The sequence below is a fragment of the Leishmania braziliensis genome, chromosome 17, assembly GCF_000002845.2.
Source record: "Leishmania braziliensis MHOM/BR/75/M2904 complete genome, chromosome 17".
Taxonomy (NCBI): Eukaryota; Euglenozoa; class Kinetoplastea; order Trypanosomatida; family Trypanosomatidae; genus Leishmania; species Leishmania braziliensis.
In genome coordinates this window covers 524,902-552,644 of record NC_009309.2, presented here as the reverse complement: position 1 = coordinate 552,644, position 27,743 = coordinate 524,902, and the positions used below count along the sequence as shown (strand labels likewise).

At 59.8% G+C, this 27,743-nt stretch overlaps 7 protein-coding genes across 7 annotated transcripts; all 7 read right to left on the bottom strand.

Moving 5' to 3' along the window:
- Positions 1–387: 387 nt before the first annotated feature.
- On the bottom strand, positions 388–744 carry LBRM_17_1230 (conserved hypothetical protein; the record flags this gene model as incomplete). The annotated part of the gene is made up of 1 exon (XM_001563840.1): positions 388–744. One exon carries the CDS (start codon positions 742–744, stop codon positions 388–390), a length of 357 nt encoding a protein of 118 aa, XP_001563890.1.
- A 2,147-nt stretch (positions 745–2,891) lies between these two features.
- Positions 2,892–7,193, bottom strand: LBRM_17_1220 (putative kinesin; the record flags this gene model as incomplete). The annotated part of the gene is made up of 1 exon (XM_001563839.1): positions 2,892–7,193. One exon carries the CDS (start codon positions 7,191–7,193, stop codon positions 2,892–2,894), a length of 4,302 nt encoding a protein of 1,433 aa, XP_001563889.1.
- Positions 7,194–8,021: 828 nt separating this feature from the next.
- Positions 8,022–9,641, bottom strand: LBRM_17_1210 (3-oxo-5-alpha-steroid 4-dehydrogenase-like protein; the record flags this gene model as incomplete). Its single annotated transcript, XM_001563838.2, has 1 exon — positions 8,022–9,641. One exon carries the CDS (start codon positions 9,639–9,641, stop codon positions 8,022–8,024), a length of 1,620 nt encoding a protein of 539 aa, XP_001563888.2.
- A 903-nt stretch (positions 9,642–10,544) lies between these two features.
- LBRM_17_1200 (putative ubiquitin hydrolase) lies at positions 10,545–14,558 on the bottom strand (the record flags this gene model as incomplete). The annotated part of the gene is made up of 1 exon (XM_001563837.1): positions 10,545–14,558. The coding sequence occupies one exon, from the start codon at positions 14,556–14,558 to the stop codon at positions 10,545–10,547; it is 4,014 nt and encodes a 1,337-aa protein (XP_001563887.1).
- A 1,721-nt stretch (positions 14,559–16,279) lies between these two features.
- Positions 16,280–18,520, bottom strand: LBRM_17_1190 (hypothetical protein, unknown function; the record flags this gene model as incomplete). Its single annotated transcript, XM_001563836.2, has 1 exon — positions 16,280–18,520. One exon carries the CDS (start codon positions 18,518–18,520, stop codon positions 16,280–16,282), a length of 2,241 nt encoding a protein of 746 aa, XP_001563886.2.
- A 2,067-nt stretch (positions 18,521–20,587) lies between these two features.
- Positions 20,588–21,946, bottom strand: LBRM_17_1180 (conserved hypothetical protein; the record flags this gene model as incomplete). Its single annotated transcript, XM_001563835.1, has 1 exon — positions 20,588–21,946. One exon carries the CDS (start codon positions 21,944–21,946, stop codon positions 20,588–20,590), a length of 1,359 nt encoding a protein of 452 aa, XP_001563885.1.
- Positions 21,947–24,287: 2,341 nt separating this feature from the next.
- LBRM_17_1170 (hydrolase-like protein) lies at positions 24,288–26,459 on the bottom strand (the record flags this gene model as incomplete). Its single annotated transcript, XM_001563834.1, has 1 exon — positions 24,288–26,459. One exon carries the CDS (start codon positions 26,457–26,459, stop codon positions 24,288–24,290), a length of 2,172 nt encoding a protein of 723 aa, XP_001563884.1.
- Positions 26,460–27,743: the final 1,284 nt, after the last annotated feature.

Genomic DNA, 27,743 nt, shown 5'->3' with positions numbered 1-27,743 from the left:
GTAAAACAGAACACCAAGACAAACGCAAGCGAGGTGGGAGAAGAATACACAAAGCTGGTAGAGGAAGTCAGAAAAGAGGGAGAGGGGAAACGACAATGGTGCCGCCAACCTCAGCAACGGCGCCTCACGACATCTACATCAGCGAACACAGTCCTACTAAGAGAGGGAGAGAGAGGAAGGGGAGAAAAGGTGTGAGTGCGCAGAGCTGCCGTCTTACCACCCACCCATCCACCCCACACACAAGCACAGGGACGCATTGGCTTCCCCTTGCAGTACATATCACTCCCCCACGATCTCCGCAGCGGCCACACTTCGTTGGACTTCCTCGAGCCATCAAAGTCTCCCCCCTCCCGCACGTGCGTACGCATCTTAGCTCACACTCTCCCTCTACTTGCATGGCCACCAGAATTCATCAAACGCGTTCGGGTAGGTATAGCGGTACACGAACGTCTTGCGGTACTTGACCTCACGACCGCGGGAATCCTTGTACACGCCAAGCTCCAGCTCTACGTTACGCCACTCACGTGCAAAGCGCTTCACGCGATCGACGCGCGTCTCGCCGGGGATGCGGCGCTTCACGTGGGCGTTGATATCCTCGTGAACAGGGTCCCAGTGAGCACTAGGCTGCCGCACGTACTTGGTCCGCTGGGCCGTCTGCAAGGCAAAGGGCACAGCAGACGTGGACAATACGGCCGTCGTACCCGTCACAGCTAACGGCGCGGTGCGGTGCACTGAGCGGAGCATTGCCTTCTCGCATCCACTGAGTAAGGCACTCCGAGGATGATGCACTGGACGAGGAGGAAGGGGTATCAAGAGAAAGCGAGCAGTAGTAACGAGTGTGCCTCTCTCTAGGAGTGGCCACCCAACGAGTTCTTGCACAAAAGTTCCTGTCGTGGCTGAGGAAGACTGCCGCTGAACTTTAACGGCTATGTGTGAGAGAAGTAACTCCACGGAATGCAGATCATAAAAGGGAAGATAACAGACAGGGGCGCACTGAACCGCGCAGTGGATAGGTTAAGTCGTCCGTACGTACGCGTGTCTGCGGGTGAAGCAAGAAGAAAGAGAGCGGAGGAAACGCTGACTGTGCAAGACGAACGAAAAGGCGAGAGGGCCTACTCTACGAGTACTTTGCCAGCTGCAAAGTTGCTTCGTGGAGTGGACACCGGGGGGGGTGCGTGGCATTGAAGTGAATGGGGGAGGGAGGTATGTGCGGCGGCAGCAGCAACCGAAGGCGAATGGAAAGAGAAAGAAGAAAAGAGGAGAGAAGATACATGTATGGCGCGGGGAAGAAATGACGTGGCATGGAGAGGCTGCGATGGCACGGGAAAGGAAGGCAGGAAGAACGCCGCAAAGCTTGCCTTCGACAGTGGCGCACAGGGATGGCGGTAGGAGCAGACGCGCTTGAAGTCTCCACATCGTCCCTCTTCCCACGTCGCTGGGCACATCCGCGCGGCTTTCCCCTCTCTACTAGGGCGCACGTATAGGGGGGGAGTGGGTGTATGCTTGATTTAACGCTTAGTTCACTAAAGTACATTGCAAGTGGGGAAAGGAGGTGTGGGCAAATGTGAGGGGCTGGGAGAATCAGCGGAGCGCGGAGAGAACGGCAGAGGAAAGGGCTGCGGCTCCCATCAAAGGACGAAGCTCGGCATTGGGGAAGGGGTTGAGCTAACAGATTCGGATGTACGACAGCGATGGTCTGCTCCTCGTGCACCCTTCACCTTGGGAGTACTCGTTTGCTCGTCTGCCTCCGTGCTCCTTTCCCTCTGCCATGCATCTATATTAGTCTTTGCATCACCTCATCTCTCCTCCACCTCCTCCTCAACCTCGTCTTCGGCCGAGCGCACGCACGCATACGCACTCGCAGCTGGCAAGGAAGGAAAAGGGAGAGAGAAAGCGTAAACGAAAACTGTGGCTCTACGGGAAGACACAACGCGGCCTACGTCTCGATCTCTTTCCCTGAGGAGAGTGAGGCGGAGAGAGAGAGAGACAGACAGACAGATAGACACGCACACACACACACACAGAGAGAGAGAAAAAAAAAGAGAGCGGAGGCCAAAGGGAGAGCGAAGAGGGAAAAAATACTGAAAGAGGCCGATGGTCGCTCACTGGATGAGACCAGAGAGAGGGGGAAAGAAAGTCAAGCGAGGGAAGATAAGAGCATCAGCTCAGGCGTGCATGCCTACTCATAGGTGAAGACAATGCCTGGTTGAGCACGGCAGTAGAAACACAAGCCACAACAAAACAACGGAGAGAAAGAGCACCACTCCTCCCCCTCGCTCTGTCACGTGGGAAAGAGCCTCCAGAGGCCTCGCTACACGCGGGGTGTGGAGTCAGGTGCACAGGGCGCGCAGATGGGGCAGTGAACCAGGAGAGAAGGGGGGGCGTCGCTGAGGGATAGGGCGCAGCGACATAAGTGGATACAGAGCGGACTATGCAAGTAAGCAAGCTAAAAGGAAGCCACAACAGCTTATACAGAGAGAGAAAGAGACCAAACCACGACGACGAGGGTGACCGTGTGTCCCTGCTGGGGCACGCTCACGATATAGATGGATGGTGGCACGGTGCGTGGACCACAAGCATGGCCCTAAGAAAAAGGAGGAAGGCAGGCACTCCAACTCAGCCACGCTGGCGGGCGACGATAACACAACAGAGAAAAGGCGTAAAGCGGAAGAACAGCGGAACACCAGAAAGAGGCCATTATAGTGCGTCGATGTCAGGGGAGGGGAAGGGCCACCATGCGGACGCACGGTAGCGTCTCTTTCCGTGTCTCCTCCTCCCCACCCGCCTGCCTTTTCCATCCACCTCATCCTCTTCTCTCCCCACGCGCACACAATCACTTCGGTGCCCGTGACTCTCCCACCCACCCAACCTCCGCTCGTCTGACAGAGGAGTCAGAGCATATGAAAGGCCTTGAGCAGTCGCTGCTGCACCTCCCCAATGTCTTCCAGAATCGCTCTCCACTCAGTATCCTCCTTGTTGCCAGCTAAGCGAGCATGGGTAGTGGCACGCTTGCTCATTTCGCGCAGCTTCATCAGCGTGTACTCCACTGACTCTTTCACCTGCGGTAGTGGTGCTGCGGGGGCCATGTTGTCAGCCGTGCCCGACCTGTTCATCGGCGATGCCGCCCCAGCGGGAGCCATTGGCCGTCGACGCGTCACGTCGGAGCCTTGCTGCGCCGGCCCGGTAGAGAGTGTCTTCGTGAATGCTCTCTTCGCGTCGACCGGGCTTGCAATGCTGCCGCGAGCGGTGTTACGACCCACAGCCTGCAGCGCTACACGCGCACTGCCGCCGCCACTGGCCTCCTTTCCTGACCGCTGATTCCCCTCCGGGAGGGTCGCGTAGTTGTCTACCATGGCGGACGAGACCCCTTTTGGTGCTTTGGGCCCCGACGACTTCGCACTGCTCCCACGCCTCCTGTCGAAGTTTGTTGGGGTGACCACACTGACGCCGCTGTTCCGCAGCGCCTCTAGCTCACATGCCTGCTGTGCCAGCTGCCGCTGAAGGAGGCGGTTCTCGGCCTCTTGCTTCTCTAAGGATTTTAGCAACTCTGTCTCACGAGCCTCGTGCGCGGCTGCCGAGATGCCGTTCCGGTCGCCGTATGAATTTTCGCTGGCGAGGTCGTCACTATTGTCTTCGTCATCGCCGTCGACGCCATCAATGGCATCGACGTCTTCCACAAGCTGCGGATAGGCCAGCAAGCCCAGAGAGGTAGATTGCGTCGGGCACGGCCATGAGCTGGGCGACGCGTCGAAGCTGACCTGCGTTAGAGTGCACTTTGTGTTGGTGAAGATAAAGAGGTCAAACCTGATATCCTTCGCCAGCACTTGCGTCGTGGGGCTCAAGCCAGGCTCAATGGTGCCACGCGTTCCTGCTGCGTTTAGTGCGCCACTACGCATCATTGCCTCGACCTGCACCGTGAGCTTCCCTGTACTGTCGTACTCCACCGCCGCCTCAGTGTTCCAGTAGGAGTCGATGCCGGCGATGCGCTTCTGTGTAGCAGTGCTCAGCAAACGCGGCCGCACAAAGGCGCCAGGACTGTACATGACTGCCACCATCTTCCCGGTCGTGTCGAGGTCAACGGAGATAGGTTTGCCCTGCCATGTGCCAGAAAGGCTCGCACACATCCACTCGCTCGCCTGCCCCTGCATCGGCTTGATCTCCACCTCGTCTGAGTCGCAGTAAACGGAGACGCGGTAAGTGTCCTGATAAGGGGCCTCGGTGAAGGGGATATAGACGTAGTCCCCATTCTTGTCGAGGGTGGCCGAGGTGGTGATGTAGCTGTTGCTGGCGAACGTGTTGCTGGCTACGAAGGTCGAGCCTTGAGGGAGGGGCACGATCGCCTTGAGGTAGCGCTTGTCTGCCGCGAAGGCGTTGGAGAAGAGGCGGCCGTGCAGGCGCGGACGCGTATTTTGCCACTCCTCCTCCTCCTCCTCCTGCCGCAGCTGAGCCCGCTGCTCATCCAGGGAGAGGTACGAAAGGACGAAGACGACGCGACACGCCTCCTTCGCCTTCAGCTTAATCTGCGGGTTGCAGCGCCAGTCGAAGGACTCGCCGCCGTGGCCGGTGAACTCTGTCCACTTACCCAGCAGTACCGTGTGAACCCACCCTACCTGATCCGGCACCGACGTCAGCTCGATTGGGTGGTTGCCAAAGGCGGACAGGGCGAAGTGTGTGTGCCGACCCTTCTGACTCGTGAAGGGGACGACCATGTACGGCGTGTCGGAGGCCGGCAGCGTGCAGTGCAGCACGTTCTCGCAGTTGGAGGTGTAGTGGCCGATCTCGATCATTTGGCCGTGAAAGTCGAGCTGCTTGAGCCCCAGCTTTGCTAGGGCCGGGTCTCCCTCGAAGATAGCCATGCCCATGTAGACGGAGTTGTTACGCCGCTTCTTGCGCAAGCGGGCCTCGTAGAGGGTGTCCTGAATGATGAAGGCGATGTCCGTCTCCACACGTACGTAGAGGTAAAACTGCGGGTTGTCCATGAAAGTGGAGAAGATGGGCCGGCCACCGGACGAGGCGTACGTCCACTCATCTTGGATCGTGACACCGTAGTAGGGGAACGGCCCCGCCGTCTCCTGCGCGGTGGCGCGGCCAAAGCCCTCGCGGGACGCGTTCGTACCAAAGGCGCGCGCAAGGCCCTCGAGCAGGCGGAACTTCACCTCGCCATAGCGCTCGTGCCCCATCGCCACCTTGAGGTTCTCGTCACTGCTGCAGCACAGGTTGACCAGCGCGTACGAGGCTAGGATTGGTACCTGGTGGTCGCGGTCGCCGGAAGAACTGAACAGTACATCAATGAGCAAGTCGACACCACCAAGGGAAGCGATGGTTTGCTGCATTTCCCTATCGCCATGCGCCAGGCGGCCAATGCAGTTCGTCGCCGCCTTGGTGAGGTTGACCACTTCGGCCGGGCAGGTGCGAATCGTCTCCAGGAGCTTTGGCACCACGTCAAGCTTTTCAAAGCGCCGCGTCGCCTCGGGGTAGCCGTCGACGATCGAGGCGATGGCCGCACACGCCGCCTCCTGCACCTGTTGATTCGAGTACCCGTAGACCAGGTCGACCAGCTCCGCGTACACGTCGGCTGACAAGCTCGTCTTATTTGTCATGCAGCCACGGCACACAGCCTCGAGAGCCACGCAGGCCGCCTCCTTACACCGCTCCTCCTGCACGCACAGAAGCATCGCCAAAGCGTCGAGGCCGCCAAGGCTCGCGAAGACCTCTCGTCCTGGCTCATCGATTACGCTGGCGACCGTCTGCGCGGCGCTGGCACGGTAGTAGTTTGAGGCAGACCTCTCCACGAAGTGGATGAGCTTCTCTAGCCCGCCCAGCTCGCGGAACGTCACCTTCGACTCGGGGAAGAGAATGCAATGGGACGTCAAGTCGTCGAACGTCTCCGGCAGGTTCGCCATGATGCGGGTGAGCTCCGTCTGCCGCTTGAGGTGCTTGTGATTCGCGCTCTTGTCCTTCCACCGCCGCTGCCGCTGCATGGCTTCATCGTCGCTCTGCGCAATTTGCCGCAGCTGCAGAAAGCCAGCGGCCTCAGAGTTGCGCTTGAGCTGTAGCTCCTCCTCGAGTGACTCAATGTGGGAACGCATCCGCTCAATCACCGCCTCCATCTCAGCGAGACGCGTGTAGTCAATGGCGTTACGTACTGGCCGCAGAACGAGCTGCAGGGCGCGCTTGCCAAATTCGATCGTCGACGCTGTCTCACTGCGCCACATGGCGCTGCCCGAGACCGCGAGCACGAAGTGGACCAAGTTCGCGCCACCCAAGCTGGATTGCAAGAGGTAGGTAAGCTTGCTGTCCTTATATGGAATGTGCATGCGCTTATTCGGCCTCTTCGCCTGCTCCACCAGCTTCCCCACAACATTGCCGAGTGCGCTGAGGGACTTGTTGATAGTGATCGTCTCCTTCATCGTTTCACCAGTGGCGCCGGACTCGTTCAGCCGCTCAGAGCCGGCCAAATCGATCATGTTTAGTTGCGCGTGCGACCCCGGCAGGGTTGGCTCGTCCCACTGCATGCGCAGCATGAGAATCATGTGGCTACGCGAAGACACCAAGTTCATCTCCGTCGCCGACGTTGCGCGCATCCTGGAAGCCTCACCGTACAGCTTCATGCACTCCTCGAGATTGCGGACGGTCCGCCAGGTCGCATCACGGGCAATGTACTGGCTGGTGCGGTCCATATGAATCTCCACCTGTTTACGGTGGTTCAGCAGATCCTGAATGCGCTCTTGATAAATTTGCACGAGGCTTACCTCCACAAGCGCGTCGGTTATGTTGGCGTTAGAACCAAATGATGAGAAAATCCCGCGGATAATGCGAGGCATAAGTCCCTCCTGCTCCTCCGAGGAGGCCCCGCCGCTCAAGCCGCCGCCCTTGTCGCCCTCCATTGTGTAGGTCTTGCCGCTGCCGGTCTGCCCGTAAGCAAAGACGGAGGCGTTGTAGCCGCTGAAAAGAGTGCGCAATATCTCGAGGCCGATTTGGTCGAAGACCAGCTGCTGGTTCGAGCAATGGTCAAACACCTGATCGAAGCGCACCTGCTGCTCCAGCGTCTCATCTTTCTTCAGAAACAAGACATCCGGCTGGCGCGCGTCGCCGCGGCAGGCGAGCTCACCTTTGCCCTCGCGCACCTCGCGCTCGTTAAGTGGACGAATCCGCACGTATACACGCGGCCTTGACACCACCGCCTTACTCATGGTGAGTATTGTCTGCGTGTGTGCGTGGGGGGGGGGATATGGGGGGTGCTGCTTCGCTGCTCTTCAACTCGAGACCGTCCGCGCTGAGCCGCGTACCCTCTACTCCGCAGCTAAGGGGAAGGAATGAAGGAGGGGCGCGGTTGCAGTGGTGGGTGTGCGTACACGAGCGTTGAGGAGAAGAGGAAAGGGGCAGAGGAGGGCACGAATGGCCGCGTACAGCAGAAAAGGTATATGGGGCTGTAATAGCGAAGGCGGACGACTTGTGCCGCCGCGTGTCTATCTGGCTGGATGAGCACAGCGCACTCCCCGCATGGCAACTCCACTGTAGTGGCAAAACATGGAGAGAGAGAAGGGGGGGGGGGCATTGGTAGATGGGAAAATGTGGAGAGGCGAAAAGACTGCGGCCGCCGAGAAATCGAAAAGAGGAAGCGTCATTGACGCCACCACAACTACCTTTCTGAGAGATGCACAGCACGGACTCCACCATTGCTGCGAGGACGCACCAAGTGCCGCAGCACCACTCACCTGGGCAGCATGACTTGGAGCATGAAGAGGCGGATAGGGAAGGTGAAGGGCCAGGGAGAGAGAGAGAGAGCGAGAGCGAGACTCATAGGTTCGACTTGCACAGGTCTCTACGCAGCTCCATCGCTCTCGTAGCAGAAAAGAATGGACGCAGTTAGAAACGTTGGGCATGCATGGACTGGGGGAACGCGATCTGGCTGCGCGTGTGCGTGTGAAGAGAACGTACTGCGTGCATCGCCCTCACGCCCGCGCCTTCGTCTAAGAGGAGCAAAGCGAGGAGAGGCAAACTGCAAAGCACCAACGCGCCTAGTACACCCCTGGTAGAAGCGCCTTGCGGCCGAGCCTCGTGTAGCGATCGCCGAACGTCTTGGCGTACCAGGCATGATGCGCCACCGCACGCGGGGCTAAGTTGCTGAAGACGTACACGAGGAAGCTGAACGCCGCCAACGCTGCCGGGTGCGACTCCGCCCCGCTGCAGAATACTCGCATAACGAGACGCAACCACATCATTGGGTTCATGAGTGACCACCAAGACGACGACGAGAGCGGCCGCAGCAGTTCATCCTCGAGGGCAGTCGCAACGGAGTGACAGCTGCCATTGCTAGCGGCAGACGTCGCCGAAACGACGATGACGTAGCCTGTCCACTCGACAAGCTCGCCAAAGAAGTTCGCGCAGCTGACGCAGTCGAACCAGCCGCTGACAGGGATGCGATAGCCGCCACCTCTGCTGCGTTGCTGAGCGGCACGAGACGCCCCAGACGATGACGATACTAATACATCTCCGTCCAGACTGGCCGCACTTTGCCCCACAGGCTTGCTGCGGTCGTCGCTGATGTTGTCTTCGCCACGGCGACGCAGAGCGATCAAGTAGTAGTCTGCCTGCATGTTGATCCTCTGTCCAGCGAAGAACAGTGCCGAGCCACCAAAGACGCCAACAGTGTAGAGGAACAAGAGAAACCACCAGGCAATGTGAACAGCAGCAGCTCCCACAGAGGAGGCACTGAAAGATGACTGCAGCTCATGGCGCTTGCGCCAACACCGCACAAAGCTCATCGATGGCGTGTACGCGGGAGCGCAGGCCGACGACCACGTTGCAGTGCCAGTTGGACAGGCCGCGACGGCCGCGCCTGCGCTCGCCAGCACCTGTAGACGACCATTGAAGAGACAGTACAGGGTTGCCATCCACGTAAGAGCGAGCGGCACACCATGCGCGCTGGCCGGGATCGACAGCGGATAGCACCAGCTGCGGTGGACGTAGTGGATCGAAAAGAGAAGAAGCCCAAGGTGCTGCTGCGTGCAGGCCGTCCACACACAGCCCCAGTAGGACTGACAGGTGTCCACCGAGGAATCCCTGCCAGCTACCCCAGCAACAATCCAGCCAGGGGTGGAGGAGGACAACGACCACTTTGATGACAGTGAAAAGCCGTGCCCCATGACGCGCGGGTACTCCAGCAGAACGTGGTAGAGGACCTGCAAAATAGCCGGACTCTCCTGCAGCATCCAGCTGAGGCGCGAGGGGAGAGTAAGACGAAGGCCGAGTCCCTCGGCATGGCGGCCGTACGGGGCCGTAACGACGAACCTCAGCAATACGTACGTGATGATGGCGAGCGTGAGGTGGAACACGCTGCTGCGCTGCACCACGCGACTATTGAGAGTGGCAGCATCGGAAGCCGACATGGCGCACTGATGCTGAGCGAGCTGCGCCATGTACGCCTCCTGGTTCGACCTGAGGAAAAGTGGCCACTGGCCCCAGTCGTGCGTCGCAGCTGCGAAAACAAAGGTGCCACTGACTGCAGCGGCAGTGTCATTGCCCCCCGCGCAGTACGCGTAGAAGGGCATGGCTGAATCTGCAATGTAGCCCAGCAGCACCCACGTGAGCGCAAGGTGCACGACAGCGATGATGGCGGTGCGCATAGCAGTGGGCATGGCTCAGCGGAGCAGATCGTCATTGGCTATGCGTAGAATGGGGGGAGAGGTCGATGGAAAACAGCTCAAACAAGTACACACACGCGCACACACAAGGTGGGTGGTTACCTGGGCGGCTTGCAGACGGCAACAACGGCAAAGAGAGGGGGGTACAGGAATGGGGAGAGACGCAGTCCCAGCAAACACCGTCCGCACAGCTCTCACCGTGGGAAGGGCAAGCAACGCAGCGGAGAAAGGAAGGTGTGGCAAGACCAGTACGCCGGTACCTCTGTGTGGGCGGGTGTGTATGTTCAAGTAAAGGCGTGTGTGAGGGAAGTTCGCGCCTCTGTTTTCCTTCTCTCTGCGCGCCGTGTGAGTCCCAGTGGGTGGGTGGGGGGGAGGAGGGGAGGGGGGGACGGAGGTTGCGGTGGTGACGGTAGAAGCACAGAAAGCGACGGCACCTAGAAGGAGGCACTTAAACGAACGTACCAAGCAAACGTGAAAAGTCTGTGCGCAGACTCACCGCCTGGTCGACGCTGCACAGCAGCGACACTCATGAGTAAATTTAACAGCATCGAGCACACGCAACACCCACACTGTAGCGTCGATCGCCGCAGCTCCCCCTCGTCGTCCCTTGAACCCCCTTCTGCCCGGCTTGACATCACATAATTGCACACGCACATCACGCTCAGCTGAGGATGGGGAAGCGAGTACACGATGGGGAATGAGGAAACAGCATCAGCAGCGTCCAAGCGTGCTTCGCTTCGAGAGCGCGCCCCCGCGCTCGAGTAGGAAGAGGGTGGCCGGGTAGCGGAAGAGATAAGAACGCAGTGCTCCCCCCCCCTCCCTCCCTCCCTCAACAGCACCCCTACACCAAAACAGGAGAGGTTTGCAGTGTTTCAGCTCGCACACCGCAGGTTACTTCTATAGCTTCGCCGCCTGCGGTTGCGACAATTCACCCGCTTCGTCTCGCGCCTTGCTTTCATCAGAGCTGCGGTAGATAGGCGTCGGGAGCACCATCTCGGCAGAGCATCGCACCCGTTCCTCTGCAACCTTCTCATAGAGAAGAAGGTATACGTCAGAGCAGCCGGTACGGCGGGCCTGCGCCACCTCCTCGCTGAGCACCTCTACCCGCTCGTCGTTCGCGCGGCGCCAGCGTCGCCGTCCGGCACTGCGAAAATTAAGTGGCGTTTGTGAGTTGGCCTCTAAACCCGCTTCTTTCTCCGCGGTGCAGCGCTCCCTAGCAGTCTCCCCGTCCGAGCCATCCTCCTCGCCGTCAACGGCAAAGTCTGATACGTAATGCCCGTAGTGGAGGCTTTGGCCAAGGTGCAGGACGCAGCTCCGTAGGGAGTAAACGCACCGAATGGCCCACACAAGAGATGAGGAAGGGGCTGCAGAGGCCGTGGTCCTAGGCAGGTCATCGTCCGTGCCGTGGTGCTTGTAATACTTCAAGCTGTCCTGCCCTGCTGATTCATGGCCCCCACTCACGTGGCACGCCTTCTGCATGGCGTCAGAGAAGCATTTCCTGTCTGGGTCGTAGTAGAAGCAGCACGTTCCGTCCTCACATGGAGACGTCGTCGCAGGCGAAGCACGGTGCTCCACCTTCGCGTCCTCCCCTGCCCTAGCCATCTCTGTGTGCTCCACACAGCCTGGACTGAGGTGGTGTTGCCGCTCCCATCGACGCTGCCACGCAAGCGACTCCGCTGCACTGGGTAACGCGTGAATCACCAGTGTGTCCTCCACCGCAACGCGGCGGCCATTCTTCTGGATGACGACCGTGCCGTTCACAAACTGCGTTGCAAATCGCTTCAGCTGCAGCACCAGCAGCGATGGCGGGCGTGTGTAGAAACACCCGCCCTGAAACTGCGAGGTCCGCGACCCGCAGCCATCGCACCGGTAATCATTCAGCGCCTCATACGCCATGGAGTCGTGCAAGAGATGCGCGATGGAGCGGCATCGACCACCTCCTCCATCAACAGCTGACTGCGGGGCTGCCGCGGTCGCCGCCGCCGCAGTCGAGCGTGAGGGGAAGACGGACGTGGTCAAGAGCGGGGGTGGCAGCGCGGGGAAGCACGACGGTGGCAGCGAAGGCGGCGCTGATGGCGGCAATGCCGGGGACTCCTCTGGGATGTGCACGGAGAGGTTCACGCATACCTCATCGGTGACGATCTCGTGGTGGCACCCAGCGGTGCGGCATCGAATGATGTTGAGGAGTCGCGTCTGCACGAGCGTGTTGATCCACACTGCCGCCGCGGCCGTGGAGACAGACGGGCGACGCTGTACCGGAGAGTTAGCAGCAGTCAGAACGTCAGATGGGCTCACGGAAGAGACGAAGGGTACGTGAGCCACGTGCTGCAGTCGCTGCTCCGCGAAGCTCGCCGCATCTGCGTCGTTGGTTTCCTTGCCCCCCGACTCCAGCTTCTCGTCCACTTCGTTCTCCATGTTGTGTTCCCCGTTGGGGTTGGTCGAGAAACGGCGCTCCAGAATTTTGTCGCACTGCTGCTGAAATCTCACCGCCTCCGTCTCCAGCTTCGCCATGATCGACACGAATAGCTCGTGCGCGTCTTCCTGATCGCCAAGGAAGAAATCACCATCAAACAGGTTGGCCACAGCGGTGAGTCGAATCCCGTACGTGTATACTTGGCCATTAAAGTCATGATCGTTGTCATGGTAGATCTTCGTCTCCAGAAGACGCTGCCGCTCTGCCGCCTGCGTGTGCGGCGTGTTCACGATCGTTGTCAAATGCTCGCGCCAGCGCTGCGCCCGTGCAAGTGCGGCAAGTGCACCATGCAGCGTGAGAGGGACGCGCTGAGTCGTCAGATCCACCTCTAGCACGTCCTCCAGCTCGTCCAGGGAGAAGGTGCCGAGAATGTCGAGAGTTTTCTGAACATCAGCAGTGGGACACCACACATACTGCGAGTGCGCCAGCTTTTCCACAGGCTCCATGGGAGTGGTGTCTGGCAAGTCGCAGACGACAGCAACTGAGGCCTCCTCTGTCTGCCCATCATCACCATCTTCAGCAGACCGTCCAGCAGCTCGCGCGCGTTTCCGCACTGCCGTCTTCTTCGTCTTCGTCTCCGCCGCAGAGTCGACGTACCCGCTCGTCCACAGCACGCGTCGCTCTGCTTTACCCGTCAGGAGCGCCTCGTAGTGTCGCACCGCGCACACGAGCGGTGAGACGAGCAACGCGCGACGGAACACAGCACTGCGCAGGAGCATGGTCAGCAAGCTGCAACCGTAGCAATCGTTCCCAGTGTTGTGGAAGCCACTGAAGTCGCGCATAAAGGGGTAGATGCAGCGGTCCACCCTGTTCCTCAATGAGGGGATACCCATTTCGTCGTACGGCGCCGTCGCCTCTGGCAACAACAGCAGTCGTGGACAGGCTAGTGGCTCAGTGACTGTCGGCAGAGGCGACGGCGGTGCTGACTTCCACTCAGGCCCAGCCGTCACCATTGCAGGTTCACTTTTCTGAGAAAGGGGTGAGGAGGAGCGGAGAACATTCTGCGACTCTCTCTCGGATGCGATGTGATCCTCCTCAACTGCTTCTCCAGTGAGATCGCCAATGCTGTGCTGTAGCATCGAGCGAGATGACACGCCTGTAACACTCGTGGATAACGGCGTTGGCAGAATCGGGTGCGACTGATGCTGTTGCAGTTCATAGGGCGACACTTGCGAGCCGACCGGCGGCGGAAGCTGCACCTGTGAGGATGGAGTCGTGACCACCGTTGTGGTGGCGGTGCTGGCGCTAGTTGCACGGGAAATCAACATCGACGCACAGCTGGCATCCGCCCTGGTAGGGTGAAGCGGAAGTGTTCGAGGTGACACCCCAGCTCGTAACGGAGGCGACGCCGGTGGCATGAGTCTCTGTAACGGTGAAGGCGGCACCGTTGCCGTCGCCGTCGTCGTGAACCCTGCGCCACCACCACCCCACGGCGATGGCTCCGGTCGCAGTGGCAGCGGCTGGCGAGAAGCATGGGCGACAGAGGTTTCTGGGCCTGTTTCTAGCGTAGAGTCTGCACCAAACTCGCCCTTGCTCGGGCGAGCAAGGGCGGCAGTGATTGGTACCGGCAGAGGCGCCGCGCGAGGCTGATGAGATGGGGAAGCTGATGCCCTCTGTGCTGCCGTCATCAGCGGCGGCGAGCGGCTTTCCGTGCGACTTCGGCTGGGAGGACTTGACAAGTCGCACGGGGCCACGGAAGGTGTCGTAGTGACAGCCACAACGTTCACGCGTGACGCCGGATAGCGCAAGCTGCTCGGGGCGGAGTGGCCGCTCCCCCCCGTGCGGCTGCGGCTGCGGTTGCAGGGCTCACAAGACAGGCGGCGTTGTGCAGAATCACCATCGGCAGGAGAATCATCTCGGGTGCCTCCTCCCCTCCGCCTTCGCGAGCCTCTCGGAGTCGCCTCAGCGAGAGTGTTGTTCGTCCTCCGGGTGTTGTCATCAGCCTCCCCCTCCTCCGCGTCCACGTCTATGTGCCGAGCGGCGCTGACGTGCATCCCCTCTGCCACGTCCGAAGGATGCAGTCGACGCGGCACGGCCAGAGGAGTGTAGGAGAGTGGAGCAGCAGAAGGCCCGAGGTCACGGATTCGGGGTTGGTGGTTGGTAGTTTCGGCGATGCTACCCCCGCGCGCACGGCCCACTGCAGTAGCAACGCTAGTGGCACTACTGCTGCCGTCACCAGCGTGGTGGAGTCCAAGCCGCACGTTTGGGCGAGGAGGTGGAGAGACGAGGGCGGCGTCGTCGTCGTGTCCGCCATCCTGCCTACGGTCACCACTGCTTGCGCCTGCACTGCCGCGTGGGAGCCGCACAGGGGTTCCGTCGTCGTTCAAAGAGCGACTGCCGTTGCGCAGGTGCCCGTCATTCAGCCGTCCATCTTCATGAGTGCCAGACGTGCGCTCCTTCTGCGCCTGCGCCTCGAGCATGCGTCGACCATGACTCATACGACCCAGGAGGAGGCTAATGACGGAGGGAAGGCGCTCCCAGGTAGGAAGTACAGAGCTCACGACGAGCAAGAGATCCAAAGAAGCCACAGGAACGTATCCCCACGCCAGCACGGCACAGCAGTGGTACTCGAGTCGGAGGATGGGAAAGCAACAGCAATACAAAATACACGTCACCACGCACGTAGGCGTAACAGAGAAACAGAGCGTGCACACACACGCACACACACACACACACACTAACAGCGGCAACCACTCAGATCAGCACCGCCAGTGACCACAGAGGAGACCCACACCTAACAACGACGGCGAAAGAGAAAAGCAGGCAGCATACGATAAGGGGCTACGGGGTCCATAAAGGGGCGGGGGAAGGCACCAGCACCGGTGCCGAGCTGATTGTCTCTGCTCTAAAGGCCCACAATGAGGAAAGCGCGGAAGCAGCTCGGCGGGGGCGAGGCAACAAAGAGAGGGCGCAAAACAGAGCGAGAAGAGGGCGGGAGAGGGGGGAAGGGGAACCAGCAGCCCCCAACGCATGCGCCATGCAAAGTCGGAGTGATGTAGCCCCGTCAGCGGCGAGGGAAACAAGGTCGGCGAGGAAGAGGAATGAATAGAAGACACTACCGAGTATGAACACAAGCTGTCACTGTGGGTTGAGTTTCTCGCGCCTTCCCGCTGGTCTATGATCGTGCCTCTGAAGAGCACGTGGTTCGTCACCGCTTCACTTCCCCCGTAGCCTCGCGCCCTCTTGCTTCTTCCGAAGTTTGATAAGCAGAGAAGAGTCGACTCCGCGGGAAGCGAAGGTGAGTGGGTGAAGGGGCAACGTGGGAGAAGGTAAAGGAGGTATATATGGTGGGTATGGCGTCACTGCAGGTCCTCGATGCATGCAAGCACATGCACCAGTTGCCTCGTATGTGTGTGGGTGTGGGTGTGTGTGGGTGTGTGTGTGTGTGTGTGCACAGCTGTATGAAGACCGCAGACCAACACTGGCGTGTAGTGATGACTGCAGTGCTGGTTAGCTGAGGGTGGAGATAGAGAGGGGAAGGGAAGCGCTGCTGTTATCAGTAACACTCTGGTGGAGGTGTTGAGGATGCCAACGAGAAACGGTGAAAGAGAAAGAGAAGGGCACCGTGAGAGGGAGAGTGAGGAAGAAGGGAAGCAGCGGTGCAAAGCACGGAGGAATGCGGAGAGGGGAATCGTGCGGTCGAAACTCTCGACTGCGGCGTGACCGTCAAGGGAAGCGGAAGATAGAGATGATCGGAGTGGAGGGAGGGAGAGGCTGAGCGTTTGTCCACTTCAGTGCCATGCGTGCGAAAAGGGTCTCCCGGTCCCCCTCCATACACTCCTGCACACCAAGGGAAAGGAGGTCTCACGTGTTCACTTGCCCTCTTCACCGACACGTTCGCTCATACAGCGTCCCCAATTCTAAACGTTTGCTCGCAACAAAGGAGAATGGGGTATGAGAAAGTGTCGTCGATGCAAAATGCGGTCCACACCATAACAGCAATGAAGGCCACGCAGGAACGGTAGGCGCAGCGAAATGTAGGAAGCACGTCTGCTGCAACAGAGAGCAGAAAGCAAAGGGGCATTATCGCCACTGACGCCTAATTACAGCAACAGCCGTCAGGAACAGGTGGGCGCAAGAGCAGCTCGCCACCTGGGTCGGCACCGACTAGGGGCGAGGCGCTGGCGTATGAAGGACATCGATAGTGAACACCGCAGTCTCACGGGCGGACGCGCGCAAGACGCGCCAGGTCTGGTGATATTTTGGAGGCGACCGCGTCATGGCGCACCAGTCGGCAGAAAAGCGCGCAGAGTCGAAGCGCTGCTGTATCGTCGCGTGGGACGGGCCAAGTACGAGGGTCGTCGGGGGTAGAGACACCCTCTGCAGGGTCATGGGAGCTTGTGCCGTCGCCTCTGTCTCTGCGACTACCGCCACAGTCACCACAGCTCGTGCAATGCAGCCAGAGAGCTTTGCTGTTGCCCCCAAACACAGGCCGCAACAGCGCCGCCCAGAGCGACCAAACCGCATCGAGTTGAAGAGGCGGGAAGGCGTGTCCATGGGTTACGGCTGCGATGGCGCGCACCTCGGTTGGGCAGTGCAAAGAAATGCGGTGAGCGACAGCGCGTATCTCACAGGCAGCGAGAGGAGCCACCTCTGCACGCTGCAACAGTAGCATCTCAGCAGGACATCTCGAAGCTGCACTACCCCGTTCGCCGTTCACGGGTGCGATAGAGAGCTCGGCTCCCGGCGCATCCGGTGTCCTTGCGGCAGCTGTGCGTGCGATGGCCCCCATGGCATGGGACATGTACAGCGCAAGCGACGAGGGAGAGCAGCACACGGGTGCATCGCTCTTTTCACCTCTGCTGCCCCTCTTCCGCAGCGATGTGGCGTTTGCAAAGCCTCCCGGATCGAAGTGAGCATCGCCGACGATGCGCAAGAGACTCGAGTGCAGTTTGCCTGCTGCGTCCTTGCTGTCCACGCCTATGAGGAGAACCACCACAGCGGAAGCGAACGTCGTCGCCTGCGCATCGACATGACTAGTTGAAGTCGCGGTAGAGGATCCCAGCGTTGCCGCATCTTTGGGGTCCTTCGAGGTGTCCGATGTGGCGAGAAGGCCAGCCTCCTGCAGCCAGAAAACTGCCTCCTCGATGGAGCCCACAGGCACTCCTTCAAGAGTGGGCACCTGCGTTATCAGTGGGGTTTCGTTGGCCACAGCCGCAGAAGGCGTCGACTGCAGTAATACACGGCTGCGATCGTAATGTGTGTAGGTGACGTCGAGCCATGAACTGGCTCTAACGCTGCTGTCGCTCCTTTCCTGCACACTCTCCACGTCGGCCGCCATGGATAGCCGTCCTGCCTCCTCTCGCTCGTCGGATGGTACAGCTTCCATGGTGACAGTCAACTGCTGGTGCCGCGCGGCTACCGGGAGAAGCAGATCTGTCCAGCCACACAAAGCAGCTGCACGAGCTGTTGCTGAGGCCGGCGCTGTCGTTGTCGTGACTCCTACTCTCTGGATGTATGCCGCTTCCCCTCCACCAACGCAGCCGGCTGCGACAGTGATGCGGAGCGCGCGAGCACCACTGCGCACGGCTTCTCGCTGAAGGAGCTGAAGAAGGCGCAGACATAAGTTCGCCGGCTGGCACGTCGACCGATCCTTGTGAAGTTGCCTGCATGTCATGGCTGGCACACCGCTGATTGACGGTGCAATGGCTGCACAAGCTTTGTTGGTTGGATTGCCGTTGTGGCAGCAGAGGCAGCAGCCATCTGCAGACGTGCAGAAGAGCGTATAGTGGTAACCGTGAAGCACGTCCTGGACGGCATCGGTTAAGAGAGACGTGCTGCTTGGGAAGGTTGGAAGCGCGTTTGCCTCTGCAACAACATCATCGCCTTTATCGTTGTTCCTCTCAGCCTCCGCGTCCGCGGTGCCGCTCCTGCCCTCTGGCTCACTAGCATCATGGTCCTCATTATCGCTGTACATCCCCGCTGCCTGGCCCGCCACCGCACAGGTGCTGAGTTCGACAAGGTCATACGTAAAGGCCGCACCCGTGGGCGTGTGCAAGAGACTGTACGGATCTATCTGGCAGAGCCGTGGCGATGATGATGGTACCGTGGACGAAGATGGCTGTACCAGCAGAAGCACGGCGGAGCGCTGACACCTGACATGCTCTGCGATGCGGCTCTCAAGAGAATGACAGAGAGACTGTATGTGACTGAGATCGGTCGCTGCGTTGTGCAATTGAGCCTCCGCATCGTAAAAGTCTCGGAGTAGCTGGGCCGTGCGTGCCTCCGCGGTGTGCAACATCACTCGTAACTCCGCCTCCTGACGCTCTGCGGCTTCGTACGCGTACCGGGCGGCCTCGTAGGCCGCCATGTGCTCCTCGACGACCGCACGTGTCGCGTGCTGCTTGGCGCGCAGGGCGCGCAGTTGATGAGTCGCAGACAACAGCATTTTCCCCTGCATGGGTGCATATGCGTCTGACTATGAGTCTTCGTTTTCCGCTGACCGCCGACGGCAGCCGCGTGTGAGTCGATAAGGCAGAGAGGTGGGGAGGCGACAAAAATGAGAAGAGAAAAGAACGCTCACATGAGCAGAGCCGCGCGCACGCATATCCTCCGTCAATGGCTGCTGCGTTCGGCTGTCACATCCGCGCGCCGTCGCGGCGCTGTCTTCACATGTTGTTCCCCCCTCCCTCCCTCCCCTGGTCACTCGCATGGCACACAGCGATGCCCTTCCGATAGGCTCCATCTGCTGGCAAGCACCAGTGGTGGTGGTAGGGGAGGGGGAGGTAGTAATGACGGCCGGCTGCACACGGTCTGGATGTGCAGAACGAAGAGGATACGAGCATGCATGCACGCGGGCAATTGCGCTGCTGTGCTTCCTCTGTGTTTTTTTTTTGCATGCGAGTGAAGGAAGGGAATGAAGGGGTCATGACACGTAGGCTGAATTGATGCCAAGACGATTTCTCAGCAAGAAGAAGGCCCATACAGATTTGCGCACTGTGCCTCCCCCGCCAGCTTCCGCCAATGCAGGCTCGCCTCCCCCCTCCCTCCCTCCCCCGGTGTAGGTCATTAGTCACCATCTCCCTTCCCCTTCTCTGCTGCGCCTTCGCCAACACACTGGAGAGACTTTCAGGGAATAGAAGAAATGGGATGCAGTGAAAAGGGGAGAAGAGCGCGCGCGACTCTCTGCGGACGAGAGGGAGAAAAGGAGGCGCTTCCATGACTCCTAAGGAGAGGCGGCCTCAGCTCAACGCACACAGAGAGAGAGAGAGCGAGCAGTGGGAAGGAAGTGAGTGAGTGATGGGTGCCGGCTGCCACAGCTGCTCGCGTGCATGACCGTAGATGCGCCATGTGTACGCGAACTTGTGTAGAAGAAGAACAAGCACATAGGCGACGAAGAGATGGGCAGATGAAAGCCTCGGAGCAGCAGCGCGGATGCGGGTGAGAATGATGGGGGAAAAAAAAGAGCCCGAGAGCACCACAGAGCGGGCGAGAAGGCAGAAGTGAATGGGAGACAGCGCCGTTAGGTGAAGGAGGTGCTTCAGAACAGCACACATGCGCACAGGTGAGTACCGGGAAAAGGAAAGGTGGGCGGGCAGCGACGACCCGATACGGACATGAAAAGAGAAAGTGAGGATAGGCTGGAGTGAAAAGAGGAAAGAAGAAAGGCACCGAAAGGGAAGGGGAGAGCGCATTCAGCTGGGCACAGGTGCTGAGAACACAAACGCTAGGAAAAGAGACCAGCCAAGGCCCAGCAGTCGTGGGTCCGAAGACACACAGGCCCAGACAGACGCGTACACGCATACATCAGCGGAAGAGTGGAAAGGGGGAGGAGCGGAAAGCGTACCCGCGGTGAAGCCTAGGAGAGAGTAAAAGGAAAGGGGGGAGGGAGAGACCAGAGCTCCAGTGTAACAACACACAGAGAGAGCGATACACACACACACAGAGAGAGAGAGAGCGAGAGAGAGAAGCAAAAGCGCGAGAGTGTGCCTCACTGTATTACCCGAGACGCAGAGCGAGTCATTGGTTCCATCAAGCAAGCACTTGGGCAGGAGGGCGCACAGGGAGGCGGAGGAGAGAAAGGTGGGGGAAGTCACTCGCCCAGCAGTGCATACACACAACACACTTACTTCCGAGTACGCACCCACTTGCCTCCTTCTCCCCCTCCCTTCCCTCCAGAGCTTTATTTGGGGCGCTTTGTCTCTCGTCCCCAACGATTCCATTTTGGCCTGTCCACACTTTGTAGTACGCGCCTCAAGAAGCTCCAAAACACGCGCACCACCACCACCTCCCCCTCCTTCTGACTATACATACGTACATAGAGATCAACAGCCACAGTTATACGTGTAACGCTAGAAGCGTACACAGCCTTCTGGCTTCGTTTCTGTCGAGAGGGAGAGCCTCACCTCCTCCCCCCCCCTACGGTCGCGAGTATGTATGGGTGCGTCTGCGCACTAGACGAGAGGGGAGGGAAGGGGAAGGAGGAGCCAGGGAGTGCCTGTGTCCGTTCTCCCCTCCACCCCTCCCACTACGCCATAAACTGCAGCCCTACGGTAGACTCTGGGGTGCCGTTCAGCAGCAGCTCCGCCCCCTGCTGATCCAGCGCAAGACCAGGGATACAACATACTATGAGTAGGTCCATCGACGTCCACGCGAAAATGCGATACCGCGCACGCAGCATGTAGCGTAGGTGCCACCCGTACAAAGCGGAGCCAAGGCCATGATAGCAGCAACAGCCAAAGGGGACACCAAGTGTGAAGAGGTCGAGGAGACACAGCGTGGTCAGGAGTTCAGAGCGCGACTTGGACTCCACCCCTAGGCAGGTGCAACATGGAAACGGCACTGCCTTGACACCGCGCATCTCGGCATCCGCCTGCAGCGCCTGCGCCTGAGAAGCAATGGCGCACCGTACGCAGAAGCATCGGTACACAAAATGCCTACACTTGTGGGAAAGCCGCGCCAGAAAACCGGTCGTCTCATTGTGGGCGCTGAGCCGCGCCTCTTGCAAGCTTGCCACAGTGTGGGTGTGGATGTGGCTCAGCGGATTCGACAACGACGTGCCTGGCTCGGGGTGAAGAAGGAGCTCACCACCAGCACGGCGATCGGGCATGGTCGATTGCGCTAGCAGCGGCGCTGTGATGGGCACGTGATAAAAGGCAGCGGTAGTCGGCATGACCGCCGTGACAGGAGTAGCCCATGCGCGCGACCCTACGTTGACAGCCCCGCTGAGGTTGCCTGACGGCTGCTCTCTTCTGGGCAGTATCGGCCTCTCGGAATCCGAGAACGCAAGGCTTGGCTGCCATGACGAGAAGGCCGGCTCCCATGAGGCCCGCATCACCGTGCTTAGCGGCACCGAGTAAAAAGCGTTGTGCAGGCACGGTATGCAGAGAGGAGGATAGCACAGCGGCTGTGCCCACCTTGGTCGGTCAAGCACCGCGTTCGCCACAACCTGGGGGCGCTTTGTCAGCCGGATGTGTGGCCGACTGTGAAACAAAAGACGCACGCGACGCTCCTCGGCGGTGGCGATGCGTGCCTGCTGCGGGAGCGCCAGCCCTGTCGGCATGGTGTCCATAGCCAGCGGAATGGTGCTGGTTAGGTGGGTGAAATGTGCAACATCGGGCCAGTCGATGACCTCTGCCGACTCCCCGTTGTGGCTCTCCTCCTGGTGTTGTGGGTGCACGTTGGCGCTGGCTCTGCCGTCACTCCCACCGGCCTCCGTGTCGCGAGCCGGCAACTCGGTCCGCTGCTCCACCAGGAGCTGCATAGTGGCATACTCCACGTTGTCGACAGCGTGGTCCGTCAGCCGGAACACGGCGGGATCTGCTCCCGGGCACGATGTGAGGAAGCGACTGGTGCGCCGCTCTGGCTGCAGACTCTGGGAAGGCATCCACGACAGTCGTCGTTGGCTTGGTATGACACACCCTTCCTCCGCTGCCGCACCCGCTTCCGGTGTCGTGAGCTGCTGATGGTTTGTGTGTGATTGACGTCGCCTTCGCTCCTGATCACCCTGTGGTGTCACTGACATCCCGTGGAAGTCAGCTGCTGGCGCTAAGAGCGACATGTGCTCCACAGCTGCGTCGTGGCGAACACATGAGTCGATGAAAGAGGTGACGTGTGTTGTGGACGTGCTCGGGGTGTACAGTGTGGATAGTAACGAGTTCAACGTGACAGCGGGCGTCAAACTAGACCCTTGCGTTGTCGTTGCGGTCGATGCGAGGGGTATGCCTGGTGGCCCAGCGACCAGACCAGCACCGTAGCTGGCTGTACCTGGACGAGCTCTGGAAATGGAAATGACGCCGCTGTTGTGTGTCATGGACAGGCTTCTTCCGCCAGTCTCCGGGCTGGGGATGACCTGCTGTGGCGTCCTGTCAGCTGCTAAGGCACGCGGTGTGTGGTGCGGCTGGGGAGAGGAGCCACCTTGGCGGCGAGTATTAACGTCGCACTCCGTATTCCTTCGCCTTCGCTGCGACGCGGCAGCGCCAAAGACTCCGCCGCCTTTGCCACCGCCATCCAATTCGCTGTCGCAGCGGTCAGACACCGCCGTCCCTCTGGACTGAGGAGGGAAGGTTGGGGCGGTGCTCATCCTCAGCGAGTTTGCAGTTGCCGCCATGTCCGGCAGCAGCGGGAGCCCTGGTGGGGACGGAACAGCTGCCATGGATTCTGGCATAGCCTCTGGCGACGCTGCTGAGGCTCTTGATCGCCCTACCTCCATCGACGCTGCACCGCTGTGAGAATGATGCGTGCCGACACGGCGCGGACTTTGACTAGGCGCCGCTGCGTCGTCTGCACTGCCGTCGTTGGCATCCATATTCTTCGAGATAACCCAACAATTCTCCCCCCGTCGTTGCCCCCCCCCCCCGCCTCCTCTCGGCCCTTCACTGGTTTATGTGGGGCGTGACTGTGCACACGAGAAAGGGAATACGGAAGAGAGGGGAGCGCGTGCAGCGCTGTGTTCAGCAGGGAGGTGCACAGGAGGAGGGGTCGAGAGTGGGGGGGGGGGGGGGGAGAGGGCTGGAAGACGGAATACACAAACAACGACGGTCCGAAGAAAAGAGCGGAAACGCGCAGGGGTTTGAGTGAGCCTTTGGTGGTGAGAGCAGCAGAGGCAGCAACAGGCAAGGGGGTGGAGGAAGAGAAGTGCGAGTCAGTAGGCACAGCCAGGCCAAAAGGCTAGAAGAAGCAGCGGCACACGCACACACACAGACAGACACACGTGGAGGCAGCCTATCAGCATGAGACGAGGCGACATGAGGATACCGGAAGTACAAAATGCACGGCACCTCTGACTTAACTGGAAGAGGGAATGGAGGGTGGGGGGTGGGTACCGAGTGAAGCGCACGCCACCGCTGCACATGCACAAGCAATCCACACGAATACAACGCCACCCAAGGGCTAGCCGGCGCACCGACGTATCGGGAGCGAAAATATGGCAGCGCCCATCATTGTGGCGAGCGCAGATAAGAGGGGATAAGGCAAAAAAAAAAAGAAAAACAGCGGTGGAGGAGAATGACGGAGAAGCCGCCCCCAGGCGTACCTAAGACGGTATGCGTCGCACACTCGGCTGAAGCAGCTCAGCAGACATGAGCATACACACACACCAACGCGCAAAGTGCCGCGGTATCACGCACTCCTCCTCCTCCTTCCTCTGCTGTTCTCTTCGGTTATTTCCCATGAGATGCGTCATTTGTCACTCGACAGCCGTTGAGCTCGAAGATTTCCTCGATTCATCCGATAAAGTTAGAGTTGAGCTGTGGCGGCTTTCGCCCGCTGCCCCCCCCCGCCCTCCTGCGCTCTCGCCCACCCGCCCTCTCGTGGCGCTTCTGAATGCGTGATGGGCACACAGGCAAAAATAGATGGAGGGAGAGAGGGAGAGAGGGAGAGACAGCGGACAGTGCACACACACCATAGGGAGGGGTCGTGTGGAAGAGGAGACGGGCAGGATGGGAAAGGGGGAGGGGGTGTATGGTCGCATGCCCTGCTTTCGCTTTGGTCTCTTTCACGTTTGATCACTCGCACGTATCACACCAGGTGCCCACGTCCCACCCCACCCCCTTGTCTCTCCCCATCTTTGTCGCTCCTTTTTCGTCAGTCTGCCCAGACGGGCACCACCACCCCTGCGCAAGCAAAGACGTCACGCGCGCATCTTTCACACACGCCTCCCTCCCGCAAAGGCACCCGAGTTTTTCTGGGCTCCCTCCTCCCCCTTCCCACGGTCTCCCTCTTCGCTCTCACATGTCAGCGAAGGAAGACGCGGCGTGGAAGTCCTGCGATGCCTCGGAGTGCAAGAAGGTCTCATCAGCTTCTCGCCCCGCCGACTCGATCCTGGATGCAAGGGAGAGGTGAGTCGTCCCGTCATGCGCCGTTTTGACGCTACCTGCACTACCTGCACTGGCTGCAACAGCAGGTTCCAGCGGAAAGGCTACAAAAATTCCATCAAGTAACACCCCTGTCACACCCTCGGGGGTGGCAGATGGTGTCGCACCGACGTTTGCCTTGCCCGCTTCAGAAACCGCCGTACTACCCGCTGCAGTGGCAGGAGCCCTGATCCTGCTCTGTTGCGAGGTAGGGTTCTTGCGTAGGTACTCCTCCACTGGTATACCCACCACCACTGGGTGGAAACGAGGAAGCTGCTGCCGCGACGGCGCCTTTGCCGGCTCGGCGCCGTCGCCGGAGGGGCAAGTGGACACCCCTACACCCAGGGCAGCTACCGACGACGATGCAGACGAAGAAGAGTCAGGGCACTCTGTCGCCATCTTATCAACCGAAGGACGCCCACCTCTGACAATCCCCCCTATGCCAGCTCCGCCCGCAGCAGCAGCGCTGCGCTGAGGATAAGGCACCAACTCGTGCCAGCGCGAGGAACTGCACGGCACAAACGGCTTAACGCCCTCCATGTGTGAAAGCAGAGGAAATGTGCGCAGCTCGGCGGTACTCGACGACGGCGCCACTGCCGCGACACTGGCGGTGGGCAAAGTCACGGCGTTTGGCGATGCTGACGGCTCCTCTTTCCGATAGATGTTCCCCGAAGAGGAGATTGCCAGCCCGTCGCCGGTGGATACTCGACTCGCAGCCAGGTGCTTTTCTGACTTCAGCGGTGGCCATGGCACTGGCTGCTTCACGATGGCCGATTTCGGCACACTCAGCGTCGCGTAGGGATCACGCTGGAAGAGGTTCTCCACCATGACGGCTTCCGGCACGGCTGGGTTGCTGTTACCGCCCGGAACGGCCACCATAACTGAGCGACAGGCAGCCTTACCGATGGGGGAATCAGCGTCTGCGACGACTGGCACAATAAACTCGCCCAGTGATGCCATCATCTGCGACGTCAAAACTACTTTGTCGTCTGAACTGCCAGAGGGCTCGTCCCCGTCATCGCCAGCACCCACCTCTGATGCACCTCCTAACCCCCCTCTCGAATTCCCGCTTCTGCCGTCATTGCCTGTCGCTGACGGCAGCGCCGAGCGCAGGCATCGCCTTGCGGGATCTGTCGAGGCCGCCATGTCGACAAACGCGGCAATGATGGTGGAGAAGAAGGCCGGGTGGAAGTAGTGACCCATACTCTTCAGCACGAGTAGCCGCGCATACGGCAGCATCGCTGCCGTCCGATAACCATTCATCGGCGGCACCACGACATCCTGCGCCCCATGCACAATAAGGGCGGGCACATGCAGCTGCTGCAGCAACGCATCGCACCCGGCGGCGCGGCGGATCGCAGCGGCCTGCCGCACTAACCCCGAAGCATAGGAACTGCGCCGCAGCGACATTAAGAACCGCTTCTTCAGGTACTCGCCGTCGGGGGGCAAGGCGTAGCGGAGGAGGTGGCGTAGAGAGTGGACACGGAACTCCAGCAACTCGTCAACGGTGCAGTTGCGCGGCGGTGGACGCAGCATCCAAAGCTTCACCCACAGCGCCGGCTCCGGTAGGTCAGGCGCATTCGTCGACGACATGACACTCGTGAGGCTCATCGTCCGCTCCGGCGCCTGCAGCGCAGCCCGTTGCGCAATCATGCCACCCATGCTGACACCGAATAAGTGCGCACATGGAATGCTCAGCGCGTCGAGAAGCGCCCAAGCGTCTTCAGCCATGTCCTCGAGCTGATAAGGGAGCTCCTCACCGAGCCACTTGGCCGCACGACCAGGCAGTAGAAGCATTGGTACTTTGATCTTGCCACAGTTTTCGATCTTGGTGGAGTGGCCAATGTCACGGTTGTCGTAGCGGATTACATAAAAGCCGGCGCGTACGAGGGATTCGCAGAAAGCCTCATCCCAGGCGGAGAGTTGCATGTTGAGGCCGCCGATGAGCAGCACTGCCGGCAGACCATCATCAGGGTTGCCGAAACACTGATAACAAATATGGATTGGTGCACGGGAGGTAGGGCAATCGCGCACTTTAACGATCATCTCTGGTGTACGCGGCACGCACGGCAGCTTCCGCTTCGGTGCTTCTCTGTCTGGGCAGGCTGCTCCGGCATTGGCGGTGGCGGCAGTGCCAGCACCAGCACTGCCCAAGGAAGCCTCATCGCAGCGAGGAGCGGGTGAAGAAAATGAATACGACGGATTCGCCGCGCCTTCAGACGGCCTCAGCACCACTCTAGAAAACGACATTTGTGGAGATGACAGTTTGGATGACTATAGAGACGCGCGCACAATCGCAAGCACACGGATATACGCCAACCGAGGGACTCGAAAGACAGAAGAACGCGGCAGGGGGGGGAAGACTATGTCACCGCAAACAGCTCTGCAGAAGAGTACACCGCACCACGCGTGCGAGAGGGAAAAGATGTGCGGGCAGAGCAGCGCACCTCGCGAAGCTCCGAAAACGGGCGAGCGAGGGACGGAGGGAGAGGGGGGAGGGGGAGGGGGGGGGGGATGAGAGTAGGCGGCGGCAGAAGTGAGAGAGCGATGAGCAGCATGAAAACCTACACAACGAGTAGCGGAATCAGCAAGAGCAAGCGGGCGAGCGAGACTATGTGAGTGTGGGTGTGGGTGCGGGTAGGGGGTATATAGGCTACGAGAGATGCGGAAGTTCAAAAACCTCAAATGCTGAGGCACGAGCACGCCGCGCGTCAGGGAAGAGGGAAGCACACGCAGCTATAATAAGCAAAAAAAAAAAATGAAGCGGCGGGATCCGGAAATACTTCCTGGACCGTCGCCGACATGAGAGGGAAGGAAAGAGGGAAGAGGGGAAAGTGAGTCATACCAAGGACATGAGCGAGTCAGCATGTTCGACTCGATCACACCAACTTGTGACGCATGCTCGGCCGGTCCGCATACACCACAGTCATAGCGGCAGGAATAGAGCATGGCTGCTCTACAAGTGCGTAGATGTTTGGCTGTGCTGCGTTTGTGTCTGGACGAGGGCACGGAGCCACCCGTCCGTTCAGCTTCCTGCCCCACCTCCCCCGTGTCGGTAGGGGTACCCACTTTGGGTTTGGTATGGGGAGTCAAGGCTGGACCCGTCTGCGACGCTTTCGCTGGATTTCATGTGACAGGCTCGTGGGTAACGCATGGCAGGTGGGTCATGCAGCTACATGTTGACTACATGGCTGTGTGAGTACCCCACTCGAAAAGCAGCGAGGACAGAAGTCGTATACACATGAAGGTGAGCCGGAACGCCAGCAAAGAAAGAGAATAAAAGGGTCTCAGCTGCGCAGCGCACCGATCGGCGCTGCACTGCATTCGTAC